At 43.4% G+C, this 18,410-nt stretch overlaps 1 protein-coding gene across 1 annotated transcript; it reads right to left on the bottom strand.

Annotated features, from left to right (window-relative positions):
* Positions 1-526: 526 nt before the first annotated feature.
* Positions 527-7,781, bottom strand: LOC144687432 (microsomal glutathione S-transferase 1-like). The gene is made up of 3 exons (XM_078553577.1): positions 7,665-7,781; positions 5,281-5,381; positions 527-823 (listed from the first exon to the last, which is right to left on the bottom strand). Exons 1-3 carry the CDS (start codon positions 7,779-7,781, stop codon positions 577-579), a joined length of 465 nt encoding a protein of 154 aa, XP_078409703.1. The 3' UTR covers positions 527-576.
* Positions 7,782-18,410: the final 10,629 nt, after the last annotated feature.

The raw sequence follows: 18,410 nt of genomic DNA, 5'->3' as shown, positions 1-18,410 counted from the left end.
AAACATTTTAAATATCAGACACATTAGAGGGTCAGGTTCCCAAAAAGCAAGTTCTGTGCCTTTAGGTGACTAGGATTCAACCTTAGCCCTTAACCTATGAATACTGACTCATTCTGGTGCCAGATTCGAACTATACATGTGCTGATACTGGATGGACTCGATTTGAATTTCGTAAGCTTACCAGTTGTAAGGCAATTGTTGACTTAGCATTAAATCCATTTTCTGTGGCCCCATAAGTAAAACCACATCTACGAGTGATATAACTGATATAACAGTATGAACTCTGGGAGCTGGTCAACAAATACCCAAGTCCCAAAAACTACAATATAAAAGCAGGTTTTTTTTCACTTGAACAAAAGACAAAAAATTGCCACCAGCTAGTCACACATACACACAAAAAGTTAAATTTGGCTTAGAGGGCAAGTTTTTTTCACTTTGTCTTCCCTTACCCCTTCATTTTCAATAATTAAACACATTTTAATCGCTTAAACACAATGACTGATTTCAATAAATGCAAGCATGGAATGGGAAAAAAAAAATTGAAAAAAATGCTGTGGTACCAATCGTTGCTTCCACTCAAAGGTGCATTACTGTCTTCAGCACTCTATAAGCCATTGAAAAGGTCACTCCCATACCAACTAACCAACTCAAACCTCGAGATGGCTGGGGAAGAGGAACCAGATAAGCAATGCTGTGGAAGATCCTGGAGCCAGCAAAGATTCTGAAGTGCAGTAAAGCTGTACTCAGGTCAGGGCCAGTGAGGGTGTACAACAGACCGATGCCAATGAATGGAACTATGTTCTCCAGGTCATTCTGATGACATCTACAGGGAGCAGAAACAAGCATCAAACACTAAGAATTGCTTTGTACAAACAGAAGTTAACAATTCCATTCTTAACACTGAAGAAATATGAAATCAATTACCAAAGTGCAACTTAATACTGGAAAATAGAATTGATACATCAATGAAAAGTTAGATTTAATACTGGATTGCAGAATCATCACACTGGAAAAATGTAGAATTAAAGAGACTGGGGAGTCGACAGGTTCTCAAGCTTGAAGCTTAAACAGCTACAGAAAGAATGTACTGTGCAATAAGGTAACTGGTACAAAGAATGTTATGTTATTCATCTCCTCAGCTGGTATTTAATCAGTTATAGGACCATTGGCTTTGTTTTACATGGACTCTATTAGTATAGTGATCACAACACGTGGGGCTTTAAGAGTGGGGCTGTAGTCAGGCACATAGCACTGGCCTAGGTTAGATTTTTTTTGTGGGCAGGTCTCTCAGATCAACAACATGTGGTCTATTCAAAATAACCTGGTCCCAGAACTCTGCGGACTGATTCACTGATGAAGATCATCAATTCAGCCCATTAAGAAGGACGATATCGTGGGGTGCCTTCGTTTACCGTCCCTTACCAAAATATAAACATATTCTTTAAAAACTCTAATAAATTGGTCTACAATCTGTATCAACCACTTTAATCATTGCTTAATGATGAATTCCCCATACTTACATATACTAAAAGTGGTAAAAGTCTCGATTGAAGAGCTCCAAACCTTGCCAGGTTTGTTTCTCATATCGTGACTACAACCCAATTATTGGAGAAAATCTAATATTAATCTTCCCGTTAAGTATTATTAACACTGAAATGAATAGTAGAGGCATGCAAACCGCATTTAATCGCTGCACAAGGGCTCAGTCTCTTAAATTAGCCTTTGAAGCGTCCTCATTCCTGTTGGGCAAGAAACAATTTGATCAGAAGACTAGCGGCTTCAACTTAGGAACCCAAAGCACAAAGAGTCAAACTCTAGGATTGCCATGTGTTATTCCTTTTCAAGTGCTGCTCCCCAGTGTGCTTCAACTCTGCTCGCACAGGATTAGTAGATCCTCAGTTGAATGAAACCAGGGGCAGGATTTTTCAGATGGTGGGGGTCGCTGCCCCACCACCTGAAGAGTAAACAGAGAACGCAACCCCACAGATCCCGGCTGCTCCACAGTCAATTAATGCTCCACAGGGCATTTGTTGTCTGAGGGCGAGACTTCTGCCCCTCTTTGGGGAGGAAGTCCCACCTTAGAGGGCTGTTGACCAATCAGGTTGGCCAGTAGTTCTGTAGGCCCAACAGCGCCAGGTTCAAGTGATTACTGCTAGGGCTACAGTCAGAGCTGAAAGAGGAGGTAGTTATGGATGCCGGATTTCAGGTAAGTCCAGGGGTACTGGGGGGGCCTGGCTGGCAGGCCCAGCAAGGGGATGGGGGACTGGGTTTCATTGGCCGGGGTTGGTGGCTGGGTGTATGACCTTGTAGGAGGAATACCTCTGGTAGGCACAGGAGATCCCTAAAGAAGTTCTCCCCACCCCTTGCCTGACACCAACCCATGCAGTAAAAGCTGCCAGGCTATCCAGCCAGTGTGGGCCTCCCCTGCCATTTTTTTTTGTATTCGTTCATGGGATGTAGGCATCACTGGTCAGGCCAGCATTTATTGCCCTTCTCAAGGACAATTAGGGATGGGCAATAAATGCTGGCCTAGCTAGTGGCGCCCACATCCCATGATCGAAAAAAAAAATCTTAAGGGCCTCAATAGGTCCAAGGGCAGATGGGTTCCCCAACACCTCCACTACCCCTGTAAAATGGGAGACAGGGCGGGCAGGTAGGCTCCTGTGCAGGCCACATACTGCATTGCAAGCCCCTGCCCTCAAACCCATGAGCAGGGGACCGCAAAATTTCATCCCAGTGTATATTAGACACTATGAGACCAAACAACCAGGCCTGAATGATGGTCCTGTCCATAATTGTCCCTCTGACATTAGGCAAGAGGCCACTTTGCAGAACCTGCTCCTTAAGGTGCAAAATCAATCGCATCTACCTAGTTTAAACTGGCATTCAATCCGCGATCTGAGCTCAAGGTACCCTGTTTGGGGAATTCCACTAAGGAGCCTGGACGTTACTTCCAGTTGATATACTGGTTCGCAAGGAAGAACTTAAAACATAACCAATGCCTACTTAGTGATGGATCAAACAGTGAAGATCCTTGGTTTTGATCTTTTGAGCCACCTGTAGGTAAAGTCCAATCACTTTAATTGCAGAATGATCAGGTGTACTGCAAATGACTACAAGTGGGACCTTTGTGACATTCTGCTTTGCTGCTGTGGACAGTAAGAAAATATCTTTTCTTTCGTTCATGGGATGTGCCTTCCAGCATTTATTGCCCATCCCTAACTTGCCCCTTTTTCAGAGGGCATTTAAGAGTCAACCACATTATTGGAGTCACATGTAGGCCAGGCCAGGTAAGGATGGCAGATTTCCTTCCCTAAAGGGCATTAGTGAACCAGATGGGTTTTCACAACAATCGGCAATGGTTTCATGGTCACCATGAGACTTTTGATTCCAGATTTTTTTTTTATTGAATTCAAATTTCACTATCTGTTGTGGTGGGATTCGAACCTGGGTTCCCAGTGTAGGATTACCAGTCCAGTGAAAATACCACAATGCCACAGCCTCCCCATAAGCCATGCATGTGTAGGCTGTGTCCATTGGCAAGGGCTACCTGGTTCCCTAATAAATATACACAATGTCCTCCACCCAGCTACTGAATGGTTAAGGGCAAGGTTGACTTGACAGTCTATGCAAATACAAACTGTTAAAAAAAAACCTGTTGAAGACACAAAACTCCAAAAAAAAAAGAGGCATGAAATTTAAAATTGAAAGTCAAAAAAAGATGTAATAAAAACCATTTAAAAAGCCAGCAGGACTCTCGGATGTGTCTGCTCTTGCATCCAGTCAGGGAAGGTGGGAGGGAGGAAGGGCCACTAAACCTCCCTGGATCGCTGGCACCGCAGACTGCCGCCAGGTGTCTGCCACCAGGTTCCCCACCTCCAGGTGCCCACTTCCAGGCACCTAATCCGTCCCCACCAGTTTGGAAAACATCCCCAGTCAGCCTCTTTTAGAGTTAATGAGGCTCTTAACGAGCCTAATTGGCTACCCACCTCATGGGGAGAGTAGACCTGTCGGCCCCAAACCCACCTCCTCCAAAATGGCAGACACCAGGAACAGTGCAGCAAACTGGCATGCCAGCTGGCACCAGCATTTCGGGGCCCCGTCCATCTCTGTCCCTGCCCCCGGCCGGATCTGAAAATCCTTCCCTCAGGGTCTGATAATACAGAGGACAGCTCCAGGTTTCAGGTGGAGTTATTTCATCCGATCTGCAAACTGGAGATCAGCAAGATGCTTAATGGGATGGAACAGCAAAGAATGGGGGTAAGTTAATACAATACCCAGGCTATAACACAAATCAGAAGAGCATTCCTCAGTTTGAGATTTCACTAAGGCAATAGCGGAATGAAAATTTGTCTTAATAGAATTATTACAAGCATGAAAGGCACATCACTCTTGTGGGCTGTATCTCATTGGAAAGTCACGACCATCTTGAAGATCCCTGAACTTTTACCGGCTGTTTAAACCTCAGGTAGCTTCTCCCATGGAAATAGCGTCCATATTTACCCCTCAACTCCATACGAAGTTCAAAACTTATAACAGCTAGACAACTTTGTCAGCTTCTTGAGGAAAGCATAGCCACACCTTCCCACAGCTGCTGCACTAATTTGCATTTATATAGCACCTTTAACACAGTGAAACACCCTAAGGCGCTTCACAGCGGTATCAAAAGAAAATAAATCACACTGAGCCAAAAGAGGAGTCATTAGGGCAGATGACCAAAAGCAGCTTTATGGCAGCGGTTGAAGAAGAGAGCAGCTCCAGTTATTTTTCACAAGCACTGGTTTCTCCTACATATATACCAAACCCCATAACTTTCAGTGGAGACCAACTTAACACAAAAGCCAACTCAACTAGTATAACTAATTTAACTCACTATTATTCAATTCCACTGCTTGTCACTCAAGAGTCTGCCACCAGCCAAAACAAGTTACCAAAAAGGGACCCAGAAAATGCCAACCAGAACTTATCTACATATCAAACACATGAAATGCCTGTTCAGGATGTAAAAGATTTCAATCCTTCAACCTGATAATCCAATGTAAGTTACATGCTTTATTATAGTCTATCAAATATTTCTTAGGTGAATAATGCTAACAAAGCATCTAGTATTCCTTGAATATATACTAAATACGTGCTAAAGAACTATTAGTTTGCAATAATCTTGATGTCCACAAAATGAGACTAATTGTGGGCGTGAAAAGCAGGAAAGCAACATAATGGAAATAAGAATGGTTACAATGAAGTCACTATGTCTTTTTTCAACACCACGTCAAGCCTCACCTTCTCACACGCTCGACATTGGGATCAATCCGCATATATTTGTTCCTGGTTTCTTCATCCTTTGCACCGTGAGCCCTGGCATCTTCAAGACTGACAAATGCCTGTTCATAAATTGGTTGTAAATTGTTATTTGCCGGTGGACTGGGCCATACCAAAATATAAGCAGACTGGTCTCTAGAGTATAACCATTTCTTGTGACGGGCAAATATTAATTGATGCTAAATTTCTGTTGTCTCTTGGAAGAAATCCAGTTTTCAGCTCATGGAACACAGAAAATCACCAGGATCCATTTCTGAAGACAACTTACTGTCTGAATCACCACCATAAAAATCCGACCGTATTGCACATACAATTCTTATAGTGCATGCAAAACATATAAGCATCTTATTCACTCAATAAAGTAAATCACAACTGAAAACAATCTTCTTGCTGAGTTTAATAATCTAATCTTCCAGCCCCATCGTTAGACAGATTTTTGATCTACAAGGGAGTCAAAGGTCACAGGGATCAGGCAATAAAGTGGTAATCAGCCATCTTGCTCAATGGTGGAGCAGGCTCGAGGGACTAAATGGCCTACTCCTGCTCCTATTTTTTATACTGTTATGTCCTAATGTAAAAAGAAGAGCTGAGAATTTAAGAGCAGCTATAATCGAGGTACAAACTTTCCTAAACACCTGCAATTAGTCTCTAACTGGCCTTGTGCACCTGTGTAGAACTTTTCCTCACAAGGAGTGGATAGCAACAGCTTTAAAAGGACATGCCAGGTCAAACACAGCTCCACCCCAGCAAGAACGTCACTTCACCCCAATTGAACGGGGACATATAAAGATGTAAATATTGACCCTACTTAATAGATTGTTCATCATAAAACTGTATATGATCTGCCTTACCATGAACAACATTACAGGAAGTCCACTTCTCTAATGCCCTTTAGGGAAGGAAATCTGCCATCCTCACCTGGTCTGGCCTACATGTGACTCCAGAACCACAGCAATGTGGTTGACTCTTAACTGCCCTCTGAAATGACCTAGCAAAGTCAATTCAAGGGCATTTAGGGATGGGCAACAAATGCTGGCCTTGCTAGCAATGCCCACATCCCATGAAAGAATAAAAAAAAACTAAGGGGATCTGTTAATATATGCATGAATAAGGTGCAGATGGAGGTTTTAGCTCTGGCACGAAATCTCATAATTGATCAGAACACAGACTGCAGTGGTTCAAGAAGGTTCCCGCCCCGCCCCAAAAAAACCTTGTTCTCAAGGGCAGTTAGGGAATGGCAATAAATGCCTGCCCTTGCCAGCAACATCCATACCCCATGAATTAATACCTATCATATATAAGTGCTTAGGACCCAAAGACACAGGGGGAAGTTTATCCACGAAATGAAATTAAGGGGCACAGGAAAATTAGGACCATTTTCTGTATCTTGAGAGTCTCCTCTCAATAAAGGGCAAACACGGGTGATAAAATTCATCATCACCTCCAGTGTGCCAGTTCAACATTCAGCCGGCTGAGGAAAAGCATATTTAAGGGCTACGATCTCAAACCTGAGAATAAAGCCATGGTTTACTGGATAGCATTAACCCCCGCACTCCAGTATACTTCAGGGACTTGGATGACCTGCAGCAGGCACTTCAAAACATTGGAGAAATACCACCTTTGCTGCCTTTACAAGATCCTCCAAATCCAGTGGCAAGAAAGATAGTCCAACAGCAGAATCCTCGCCCAAGGCAACATGTCCAGCATCAAGCGCTAATCACTTAAAACCTGCTCTGTTGGGCAGGACTTATCACTTGTATGACACCAGGCCTCTCGGGCAGCAGTTCACGTTGGAACTCAGGCAGGGCAGACAACTCCCAGGAGGTCAGTGGAAATGCCTCCGGGATGTCCTCAAAGCATTCCTGAAGAGATCAAATATTCCCATCAACTCACGGGAGTCCCTGGCTTGTGTGAGCGATCAAAATGGAGAAGATTCATTCAGGAAGGTACTAAACACATTGAAAGGCTTCATCGTGCAGAGATGATGTCGAGGCATTGGAGAGAGTGCACAAACCCCCAGACAACCCATCTACCCGATCCTTCAAACAACACCCGCATATGACAGAGTCTACAATATTGCGCATTGGACTTATCTCAAAACCCATCGCAACAGAGTGGAAGCAAGTTATCCTCACTCCAGAGGAATTGCCGAAGAAGAGCTGGGTGGCCCTGTGTTGCAGCTTCAAGTTAGATGTGCCTGGTGCTGTCCCAGCAGGCAAAACCCATGCCAGAATCCAGTTTTAGGAAATAGCTAAAACGAGCAATAAGGGTGATTTTGGGAGTGGGGCGGGGGAGCTAGATGCCATTTTAATTCAGTTCATCTAACTCTGGCTGTTGGATCTTACCTTACGAGTCACCCTGAAATAGCCTGTCAGGGGTCCCATGAACAGCACTTTCAGCAGAACGATGGTGCCGTAGGTGGAATAGGCGAGAAAAACCTCGCTGTTCAACAACTCGGACATTTCAGGAGTGAACACTAGAAAAAATGTGGAAAAAAATAGAATTTAAAAGAAACTAAGTTTTCTAAAATAAAGTTTAATATATGTTAAACTATTTATATAGCACCTTTCACAACTACCGGGCGTTGCAGTCAATGAAATACTTTTGAACTGTAGCCGGAATTGCAGGAAATTTAAAAAAACACTGAGCCACTTTAAACCTTCACATAGACACCGAAAACAAGCAAATTGGAAGGATTGCATTCGACAATTAAAGAACGATTTGTTCCTTCCTTGTTGCATATTCATATTAACCCACCTCTGAGCGCTGCTGTTGCCCCTGCTCTGCTACACCGACACCCGGACTCTCTGCTTGTAACTTTGTGGAGACGGTGTGGGGTAAGTCGACGTGATACTGAAGAACGGGCTCTGCTGGGGCGTGTCAGGCAACTGCAGCATCCCATGAAACACAGGAGAGATTTTTTCTCCCAGCTTCAAGTTATAGGTGTGTCCGCAGGGTCGATGCTGGGATTTTTTTGTTTGCTTTCCATCCATACATATGTTTGGGATAGAGACATTATGAATGATGTTAAAGTTTATCCATGATATAAAATTAAGGGGCACAAATACTAGGTTGCCATCTCTCCAGGATTGGCCTGGAGTCTTAAGCAATTGAAGGTCAGTCTCCAGGACACTGTTGTATGCAACCCTGGACAAAAAGTTAATAGGGCCATTAATATTCTTTTTCTAATTTTCTTTGAACATTTTTTACCAGGTACTAAAATATTGAAAATGGTGGGGCGGTGCGGGGGGGGGGGGGGGGGGGGGCGGATGGAGGCGGTGGGTGGAAGTTTGTTTGGCTGACAGTCAAGCACCATCCAATTGGGTTGAAAGCCTTTTTGCTTTCCAATTGATGTGTTGCAGCGTGTTGCATAAGGATGGACGTGTTGGCTGACTAATGGCTGGAGCGGGGACGGGGAGCAAGTCGCGTGATGAAACCTCCAGGAATACATTTAATCACAGTTGGCAACCCAAGGCACAACAAATATTGAGAAAGAATACATAAGATCTCAGGAGGACCACAATCAGTTATTGGAGTGGACGAAAAGGTGAAGTTGAAGTACTGCATTTAGATCAATGACAGCAAGTATACACTAAACATTAAGCTTCCTAATAGAGTAAAGGAAGAGTAAAAACTCAAGGGTGCGGAAAATAGACCCTTAAAGTTTGTAATGGGGATAACAAGACACAAATGAAATTTTGTGTTTTATATTTTGCCCCTTACATTGCGGCAGTGATGACATTTCAAAAGTACTTAAATGAGTATTGAAATATTGTGTCCAGTTCTGGGTGCCACACTTTAGGAAGGATGTAAAGCCATTAGAGAGGGTACAGAAAAGATTCACAAGAATGGTCCCAGGGATGAGGAACTTCAGTTACGTGGATAGTTTGGAGAGGTTGGGACTGTTTTCCTTGGAGTAGAGAAGGTTGAGAGGAGATTAGAGAGAGGTATTCAAAATCACAAGGTGTCTGGACAGAGTAGATAGGGAGGAGCTGTTCCCATTGGTGGAAGGATCGAGAACCAGAGGGCACAGATTTAAGGTAATTGGCAAAAGAAGCAATGGCAACATGAGGAAAAACTTTTTCACGCAGCGAGTGGTTAGGATCTGGAATGCATTGACTCAAGGTGTGGTGGAGGCAGGTTCAGTCAAGGCATTCAAGAGGAAATTGGTTTATCATTTGAAAAGGAAGAATGTGCAGGGCTACGGGAAGAAGGTGGGCGAATGGCACGAAGTGAAATGCTCCTCTTTGGAGAGCCAGCACAGACAGGATGGGCTGAGCAGCCTCCATCCGTGCTACAATTATTCTGATGTCTGTAAAAGGCAGTCCTGATGTTGAAATATGCTATATAAATGCATATCTTTTCCTCTTTCTATTCATTGCGTTAGTGAATATAAAAACAAGGAAATGATACTGAATTTGTACAAAACATTGGGCAGGCCACATCTGGAGTATTGTGTACAGTTCTGGGCAATTCAACACTGCATTTCAAAATCTATCAAAAGATGTTTTACCAATGTGAAGTAAAAATGACCTTTCATACAAAATGTTTCTCTCTTCACAGTTGCTGTCTGACCTTCACTGAGTAATTCCAGCATTGTCTATTTTTGTTTCAGGTTTTCAGCATCCAGAATATTTTGTCTTTCACCAAAGATATGTTCCAAAATAGATGCCGTAGATCGCAACATATAACTTTACCTTTGAAGCCTCAAAAAATCCTTCCAAAAATGGGGGTTGACTTATGCGCCAAGTATAAAATGTGAACCACCAGTATTGGTGTGGGTGGTCGCCATTTTGAAATGTGAAGAAAAACATCACGCGGGTAATTCAAATTAAACCAATGTGACACATTTTATTCAATAAATTAATTCTACAAGGATACATTTAAACCACAATCAAAACTTTTTTAGAAATGTCAAATTCATTTCTTCCGCATCCACGCAAAGTAATCTTGGCATCAAGGTCTTCTAGTCTCTGAGCAACCTTGGTCTTCTGCCACAACAATAGACTATTTAGGTCCATAAAGCAACTACACCAGCTAACTGTTGCTCTGAAAACTTCGCTGGACTCAGGGTTTGATTTGGTACACTTCAGCACATCGATATGCATTGCATTTCTGGTGACGATGTAACCATTCTGACAATTTTCGAGGACCCATTCCAATACATGCTTCTCAAGATCAGACCAGTGACTGGTCCCTTTCTCATGGTACATTTGGCCTCGGGCATCTTCTTCAGGGCGGGTTCCTTCTTCCATTCTTACAGCAGTTTTTCACTAATACCAAATTCGTTCGCTGCAGCAGTTATTTGACACGTTAGCAATGTCAAGGCATTAGCGCGAAACCAGCTTCACACTTCATTCTTTTTGCGGGGCGACCCGTTTATCTTTGTCGCTCGCCATGCGCGGTCTGCTCTGCGTGGGCACGTCTTAATCTCACGCGCATCTTTTTGGCAACATGGCTCATTTCGCCCGACTTTCATGTGCCGACTTATAATGTGAGTAAAACATGCATTTATGAAGTGAAAAATTGAGGCTGAGTCTTAATGCAATTTTAGTATGTCTTAGCAGAAAAGGGGCGTCAACTTATAGACCTAAATATGATTTTTGGTGCCGAGAAAATAGGGCCATCTTATAGACCAGGTCAACTTTTACGCCATGATCTATGGTACCAGATTTTTGTTTCCATATTATTTTATTTGATATAGCTGAATTCAAATTCTCATATTACCATAGTGGAATTTAAACACAAATTCTCTGAGTTAATAGACCATGCCTCTGGTTGAGTAACATAACTGCTACACAACCATACCACAATTTCCAAAATAATTTTTTGCATGGGATGCGGGCATCACTGGCAATGCAAGATTTGTTGCCATCCATAAATGCCCCTTGCGAATGTGGTGTTGAGCCACCTTCTTGAACTGTTACAGTCCATCTGATATATGTACACCCACAGTGCTGTTAGGGAGGGAGTTGTAGGATTTTGGCACGACAACAGTGAAGGAACGATGATAAGTCAAGTTTGTTCATTCCTAGCTTCCCACCTATTCACAGCTAATGCAAGAGCACAGGTTCAGGATCACAGTAAATGTGATGGTCATTGGCAAAGCAGAGAAGTGGGCAAGCCTGAACAGCAAATACAAGCATGAAACGGGGAATTTCATGGGAGATAAACAAGAGTACAGCCAAAAAGGCAAGTCTTGAGCTGCAAGCAAATTAAAAAATGGAATGAGAAATATTTGCCACAGTTCTCAAAATAAGCATTCTATCTATGCACTTTAAATAATTCAAATAGATTGTTACAAAGACATGCTTATGTCAAATATTAATTTTTAATTCATCGGCTGGAGACAGACCTTGGATTTTTTTAAGACAGTTTTTAACCAAAACAAGGACATTAACTGAAACTAAAGATGGCTGCCAACTTACATTACTATGTAGCCACATCCCATTTTCTTGCAGCGGAAATGAAAAGTTTACGAAAGCCCACCAGGAGGCGATGGCTTCCCTGGAGCACAGTGAACCACTTCCTTCCTACCTTATCAAAAATGAAGATTCACAGTGTTCAACCCTGGAAAAGCAAACCATTCAGAAGTTAATTGCTTGGATATTAAAATTAATCACCTTAGCCATAACACACAATGGCTAAGACAATGATAGAGGCCTGAGCTAATCAAAGCTACCTTTTTGGATATACAGTGGACTTATTAGAACTTCTGTTGGCAAGATGGAAAGAGGTCACATGATACAACTCATTATGTGAGTACTTGAACTTGGGCTGGCAGAATGTACCAGCAGCCATGAGGAGGAGCTGTTTGCTCGCTCTCTCTCCCTCCTCTAGGGTTGGACCCTGTTTTGCCAGATTGGACTGTGTCATAGCAAACAAGAAATTCTACTGATATACTTCACTATTATGACACAGCCAATGGTAAAGGCCGAGTTGTTCAAATCCCGGAGGGAAACTTGAAACAACTTTCATAACCCATTTTTGCAATTTGTATGTTTCAAGATGCAGGCTTTGCATTCAGTAGTAATAAGACCATAGAGTCTCAAGAGGTTTTTTACAAAACTAAATTGAACATTTATTAACACAAGATTGATTGTAAGCACATACATACATCTACAAAATTACTACTATAATAACTACAAAAATCCCCTAATTAATCTGACTCTCAGTTACACCTTCGTTAAGGCAAGAGTGAATCTCATAGATTTAAAGAGACACCTGGCGAAACACAACCTGGACAGTCACATTCAAAATGAGTTTCTTTCAGCCCTGGGTTCTTGCAGAAAGCAGCTTGAGGCTTACAGGCTGGAGGCTTCTTACACTTGTTGGATCTTAAAATGCTTCTCCCTTACACACAATCTCCTTTCTCCTTTATACATATCTTTCTCTTTGAATGTAAATTTTCCATTGTATCACTAGGCTGTTAACTTTACCTCTTCTAACAATAACATCCTTTCATCCCACCAATTTTATTGGTAAGTGAAAAAAAATAAATACATTGCTTGGCATCTTCTAGCTAGGTGTAAGGTTTCACCCAGTCTTGAATGGTTTCTTTTAACAAATGCAAATTTACACTTTACCTTCTGCCCTCCTTACGTTTACCTAATTAACATCTCAAAACTACTATACATCAAAGCACCCAGACGAGCTGGCTTTAATCCAATTAAGACACACACATAGACACAGACCCCACTAGAACTCTATTTTAAAAAATACTTTCCATTAACATTATAGATATTGATATCACTTCATGTCATTCACTTCCTACAGCAGCATCTCCAGAAGAAGAGGGACATTTCAGCTCTGACTTTAAAACTGCCTCAGAACACCAACCAGTGAACTCATATTTGTCTTTTTTTTTCCTTTCTGAACCTTAACCTCCTTTACTCTGTGACTTGTATTATCTTTATGCTTGGTTCGTGTGTGTGTGTGTGTGTGTACATACGTGTACATTTTACAGAACTGAGGACGTATTTTTACATTTTTAATATTTTTACCTGGGTTGGTTTTAGCAAATGAAATGAGCCCCTTTTATTTAACTCAAGAAATCCTGTCTGTTTAATTCTTTATCATCCACACATATACGCACTGAATTGGCAAATCCATCATTTTTTAAAATTCAAACCTCTGCTACAATCAAACTAAGAGTGGGAAAAGAGGGGAACTATTCCACCCCTCCTCACCTGCTCATAAGAAGAAGTCAAAGACATTATTTAACTTTTTGCATAATTAATGATGACACCCAAATGATGAGGAAATTGTACAATCAGTTGTAGATTTAAAAGGGTTATGCATCCCTAACATTACTAAATGACACTCCATTTTGAGAGTTCTGAGCCCACACATCTTTTATTCTTTCATGGGATGTGGGAATCACTGACAAGGCCAGCATTTATTGACCACCCCTAATTTCTCTTGAGCATGTGAGCTGCCTTCTTGAACCGCTGCAGTCCATGAGGTGTAAGCACACCCACAGAGCTGTGAGAAAAGGAGTTCCAGGATCTGCCTCGACAGAGTAGATAGAGGGAAACTGTTCCCAGTGGTGGAAGGATCAAGAACCAGGGGGTACAGATTTATGATAGCTGGCAAAAGAGGCAATAGCAACATGAGGAAAAACTTTTTCACACAGTGAGTGGTCAGGATCTGGAATGCACTGCCTGAGTGAGTGGTGGAGGCTGGTTCAATCGAGGCATTCAAGAGGGAATTGGATTATTATCGATATTAAATTCGATTATTATTCTTAAAAGGAAGAATGTGCAGGTAGGCAGGAGGGTAGCACTAGGCTCCTTCATAAAGTTAGCTCAGACATGACGGGCTGAATGGCCTCCTCTGCTGTAAACACTCTATGGCAGTGAAAGCTGGCAAAATAGTTCCAAGTCAAGATTGTGTGAGGCGCAGGGGGAAACTTGCAGGAAGTGCTGTTCTCATCTATCTGCTGCCCTTGTCTTTCCAGATGGTAAAGATTATGGGTTTGGACGGTGCTGTTGAAGGAGCCTTGGCAAGTTGCTGCAGTGGATCTAGTAGATGGGGCAAACTGTTGCCACAGAGTGATGGAGATGGAGGGAGTGAATATTTAAGGTGGTGGATGGGGTGCCAATCAAGTGGGCTGCTTTGTCCTGGATGGTGTTGAGCTTCTGTTGTTGGAGCTGCACTCATCCAGGTAAGTGGAGAGTATTCCATCACACTCCTGACTTGTACCTTGCAGATTGTGGACAGGCTTTGGGAGTCAAGAGGTGAGTTACTCGCTGCAGAAATCCCTGACTCTGACCTGCTCTCATAGCCACATTTATATGGCTGGTCCAGTTCAGTTTCTGGTCAATTTTAGCCCCCAGGATGTTGATGGTGGGGTTTCCAGTGATGGTAATGCCATTGAACATCAAGGTGGTGAGGTACTCTGTTGTTGGAGATGGTCATTGCTTTGTCTTGTGTAGTGCAAAGCCCAAGTCTGAATGTTATCCAGGTTATTCTGCATGTAGGTACAGACTGTTTCAGTGTCTGAGTTGCAAAAGCTACTGATCCTAATAACAGAGCACAAGCAAGCTGCCCTCGGCCAGACAAGAGTAAGCCATTCACAGAGGCTATGTTAAGATCTATGGAGTGTCCTCACTGCATGTCATCATCCTCCTGGAATTGAGCGACTATTCGGGCCTCCACTGTGTCTCCATGACAGGAGCATTATCACAGAGGGTATTCACGCTGCCATCAGCCAGACTGGAGTCAAACATTCACAGATGCAATATGAGGATTTATGGTGTCGCCTCACTGCATGTTGTCATCATCCTCCACAAATCTAGGAGCTATGGGGGCTCCCAAGCGCACCTGCCTCGTCTGACCAGTGCAATGGCCTCATTGCCATCATCGTTGCCTTCAAGGACTTCCTCACCCTCATTTCCGTCGACATCCTCCTCATCGGAGGAGACCTCCAGCTCCTCCATCTCCTCCTCAGTCAACTCCTCTCCCCATTGCAGCGCCAGGTTGTAAAGGGCACAGGAGACGACAACAATGTGTGACACCCTCCGTGGACTATATTGCAGGTCTCCACCAGACTGGTGCAGGCACCGGAACCTCATTTTCTGCATCCCGATGGTTTGCTCAACCAAGTTGCAAGGTGCAGCATGAGCCTCATTATACCCTCGCTCTGCTGCAGTCTGAGGCTGCCACATAGGTGTCATCAGCCATGGCCTCTGCAGGTAGCCCTTGTCCCTGAGGAGCCATCCCTACAGCCCCTCTGGACCCTGGAAGACGTCAGGGATCTGTGACTGACTGAGAATGTAGGAGTTATGCACACTCCCTGGAAACCGTGTACACACCTGCAGGATGCGCTTGGGGTGCTTGCACACCAGCTGCACATTCAGTGAATGGAAGCCCTTGCAGCTGACATAGTTAACCCCTTGTTGTGACGGAGATCTGAGCACCACCTGAGTGCAGTCGGTGGCACCCTGCACCTGTGAGAAACCTGAGGTCTGGGCAAATCCAATCACTCTTGCATCCTGACTGTCCTGGTCCCGGGCAAAATGCACAAAGTTGTGTGCCCTCGCAAAGATGGCGTCCGTGACCTCATGGATGCATTTGTGGGTGGAGGCTTGAAAGACCCCACAGAGGTCATCTGTGGAGCCCTGAAAGGAGCCACTGGTGTAAAAATTGAGCACCACTGTCACTTTCACGGCCACTGGCAATGGATGCCCTCCTTGTCCCCATGGCGCCAAATCCTGCAGCAGGTGGCAGATGTGACCGACCAGTTCCCTAGACATGCGCAGTCTTTGACGACACTGGTTCTCGATCATTTATAGGAATGAAAGGCAGCATCTATAGACCCTGGGTCTAAATAGGCACCGAACAGCGACAGCTTGCTGTGGCTCTTCAGCTGCATGTGAAGAAGCCCCAGCCAGAAGTTGTTGGTCCTCCCTCTGCCCAGCCAAGCACCTCAATAGCCCTCTTCTCCTTCATCTCCGCTCTCTGTACGCCATGAGGCATACAGCTAGGTCACCAGGCTCCATGCTCGTGATGTACTCCTCCCGCAGGATGAAAGGGAGAGGCGCGTGGGGGGTTGGCATGGGTGTTCTAAGAATCTCTCTTAGTTAAGTCTGAAGGCCCCTTAATGCATCCCGGAGAGTGCTGGCCACTACTTGGATGGCCTGAGATTAGTGCGCTGCATGGCTGCCTGAAACCCCACCCACCTCTGCCCCCACTCCACCCGACTGATTGGCGGCAGCTTTGCCCGTTGGATTGCATGCTGTGCTCTCAGCTCAGGCACAGGCATTCTCCTAACCTGCACTGCAAGGCTGCACTGTTAGCTTGAACCATGGGAAGACTGGTCGAAACCAGGATGCTGACATTGTAAGGGGCTGTGAGCGCCTCCACCAGTGACTGCTCCATGGCCAGCTTTAGCAAGGAGATTGTACAACGTGCCCAGTCAATCAACTGTTCTGCAGTCCACTAAAACACTCATTACTTTGCAGTCTGTACTCGAGGGATGAAAAATTCAGGAGCATTTGTTGGCAATTTCATGCCTCTGCATTGCTTGAGGGGGCTGTTGAGCTAGAGGCCCGACTCCAATCATATCAATGTGGCTGTGCCTGAACTGTCTCAGCTGCAGAGGAATGGTCACTTTATACAAGGTTTCCCGAATGCATGGCCGCTTCCTACCCCCACCCAGCACATGCTTGTGCACTACCATCAACTGGAGTGCAACCCTTACCAGGATAGGGGGATAATGTTTCTCAGTGGCTTCATTCCCTTTTCAGCTGCTCCCCAGTTCTCATCCATCCCCCACCAGCACCATGCTCCCTTTGTACCATCTATCCTTTAGTCTCATTATCCTTTCATTAGTCACCCTATCTATCCACTTAAAACCAATCAGAACTCCTATCCTCTATTCTCCCTCACTCATCTCATCTTGTATATTCCATCAATTCTTCCCCACTCACTCCTCCAAAAAAAAACAAAGAGAGAGATATAGCACATCTCACGCACTACTTTTCCTCTCCAACTCCCCCTTTTCCCACCGTATTTTCCCATTTGATTCCCTTGCAGCTTTTGTTCACTTTCAAAGTTCAACACACATTTAGAATTTAGAATGAGTAAAGACTTCCTTTCTATTGCTGTTTCTTTGCCTTACTGATGCTAGCAAATAGAATCTCTATCTTGCAGATGTTAACATTCAGAATTTACTTGTCCTAACTCAAAAAAAACATAGGTGAAATAACAAGTCAGCTTCAAAATTCAACTATCATGTTTGCTTTGGAAATTGAGCAAGGAACATGAGGAAATCTATCTCAGTTTAATTTATTTTCCAAAGAACACAAAAATAAGCTACACAGGTGTGCAAACGGTATGTGCTATTCTTTTTTTTAAACAACACAAAACTTCTGTTTTGAAAAAGAAATCCAACATAAATCTCATCTAAAGAAAGGTTTTTGAAAATTCTAGTCTAGTTCTTCTTCAAATAATTTGGTAAACAATGGAAGTTGCCAGAATCATAAGAAAAAAATCTATTCCAGCAGCACAGCTGATGCAAACATCTTAATAAATCCTGGAAATTTAGCCACACTGTGCTCAGGCCACACAGTCAACATTCAGATGACCACATCAGAAATCTGGACAAAAGCATCATTGTCAAGCCTGGGGTTTTGAAGAGAAGCTGAGACAGTCAAGTAAAATTCAATGAATAAATTTCTAATTTCATCCCTAAACATTAATGAACTCAGATGCATGAATTATTATTTTGTTTAAATGCTTAGTTAGTGAATTTGTCAATATCTACCAAGCAAAATGCCAACTGAAATATTTTCAGAAAACATTTTGGACAATTTTGGGATAAGATAGTGCAGCACCACCTGTTGACCAGATTGTGCAATTCCATGCAGAGAGCTGAAGGAGGCAATTTCTATTACAATTGTGGGCATAGGAATACAATGGAAAAGGTTGACACAAGTAGTGACACTAGACAATAAAAGTTTGTATACAGGAAGTATACACATGATTTTTAAATATGATTTGGATATATTCACCATTGCAGAGGACGCAACAGTCACGGAACTCAAGTCTTCTTTGGGCATGGTAAACTATTATGGTTAGTCCTTGCC

The sequence above is a fragment of the Cetorhinus maximus genome, chromosome 12 (assembly GCF_964194155.1).
Source record: "Cetorhinus maximus chromosome 12, sCetMax3.hap1.1, whole genome shotgun sequence".
Taxonomy (NCBI): Eukaryota; Metazoa; Chordata; class Chondrichthyes; order Lamniformes; family Cetorhinidae; genus Cetorhinus; species Cetorhinus maximus.
The sequence above is the reverse complement of the archived record's forward strand: the minus strand, read 5'-3'. Positions and strand labels throughout refer to the sequence as shown.

Excerpts from the sequence above, each read along its gene's own strand:
- LOC144687432 (XM_078553577.1), bottom strand. The coding sequence starts at position 7,781 with ATGTCCGAGTTGTTGAACAGCGAGGTTTTTCTCGCCTATTCCACCTAC. Across the intron at positions 5,382-7,664 it reads ATTTCAGGGTGACTCGTAAG|GCATTTGTCAGTCTTGAAGA; the intron begins GTAAGATCCAAC and ends ATTTATGAACAG. Across the intron at positions 824-5,280 it reads AATGTCGAGCGTGTGAGAAG|ATGTCATCAGAATGACCTGG; the intron begins GTGAGGCTTGAC and ends TGCTCCCTGTAG.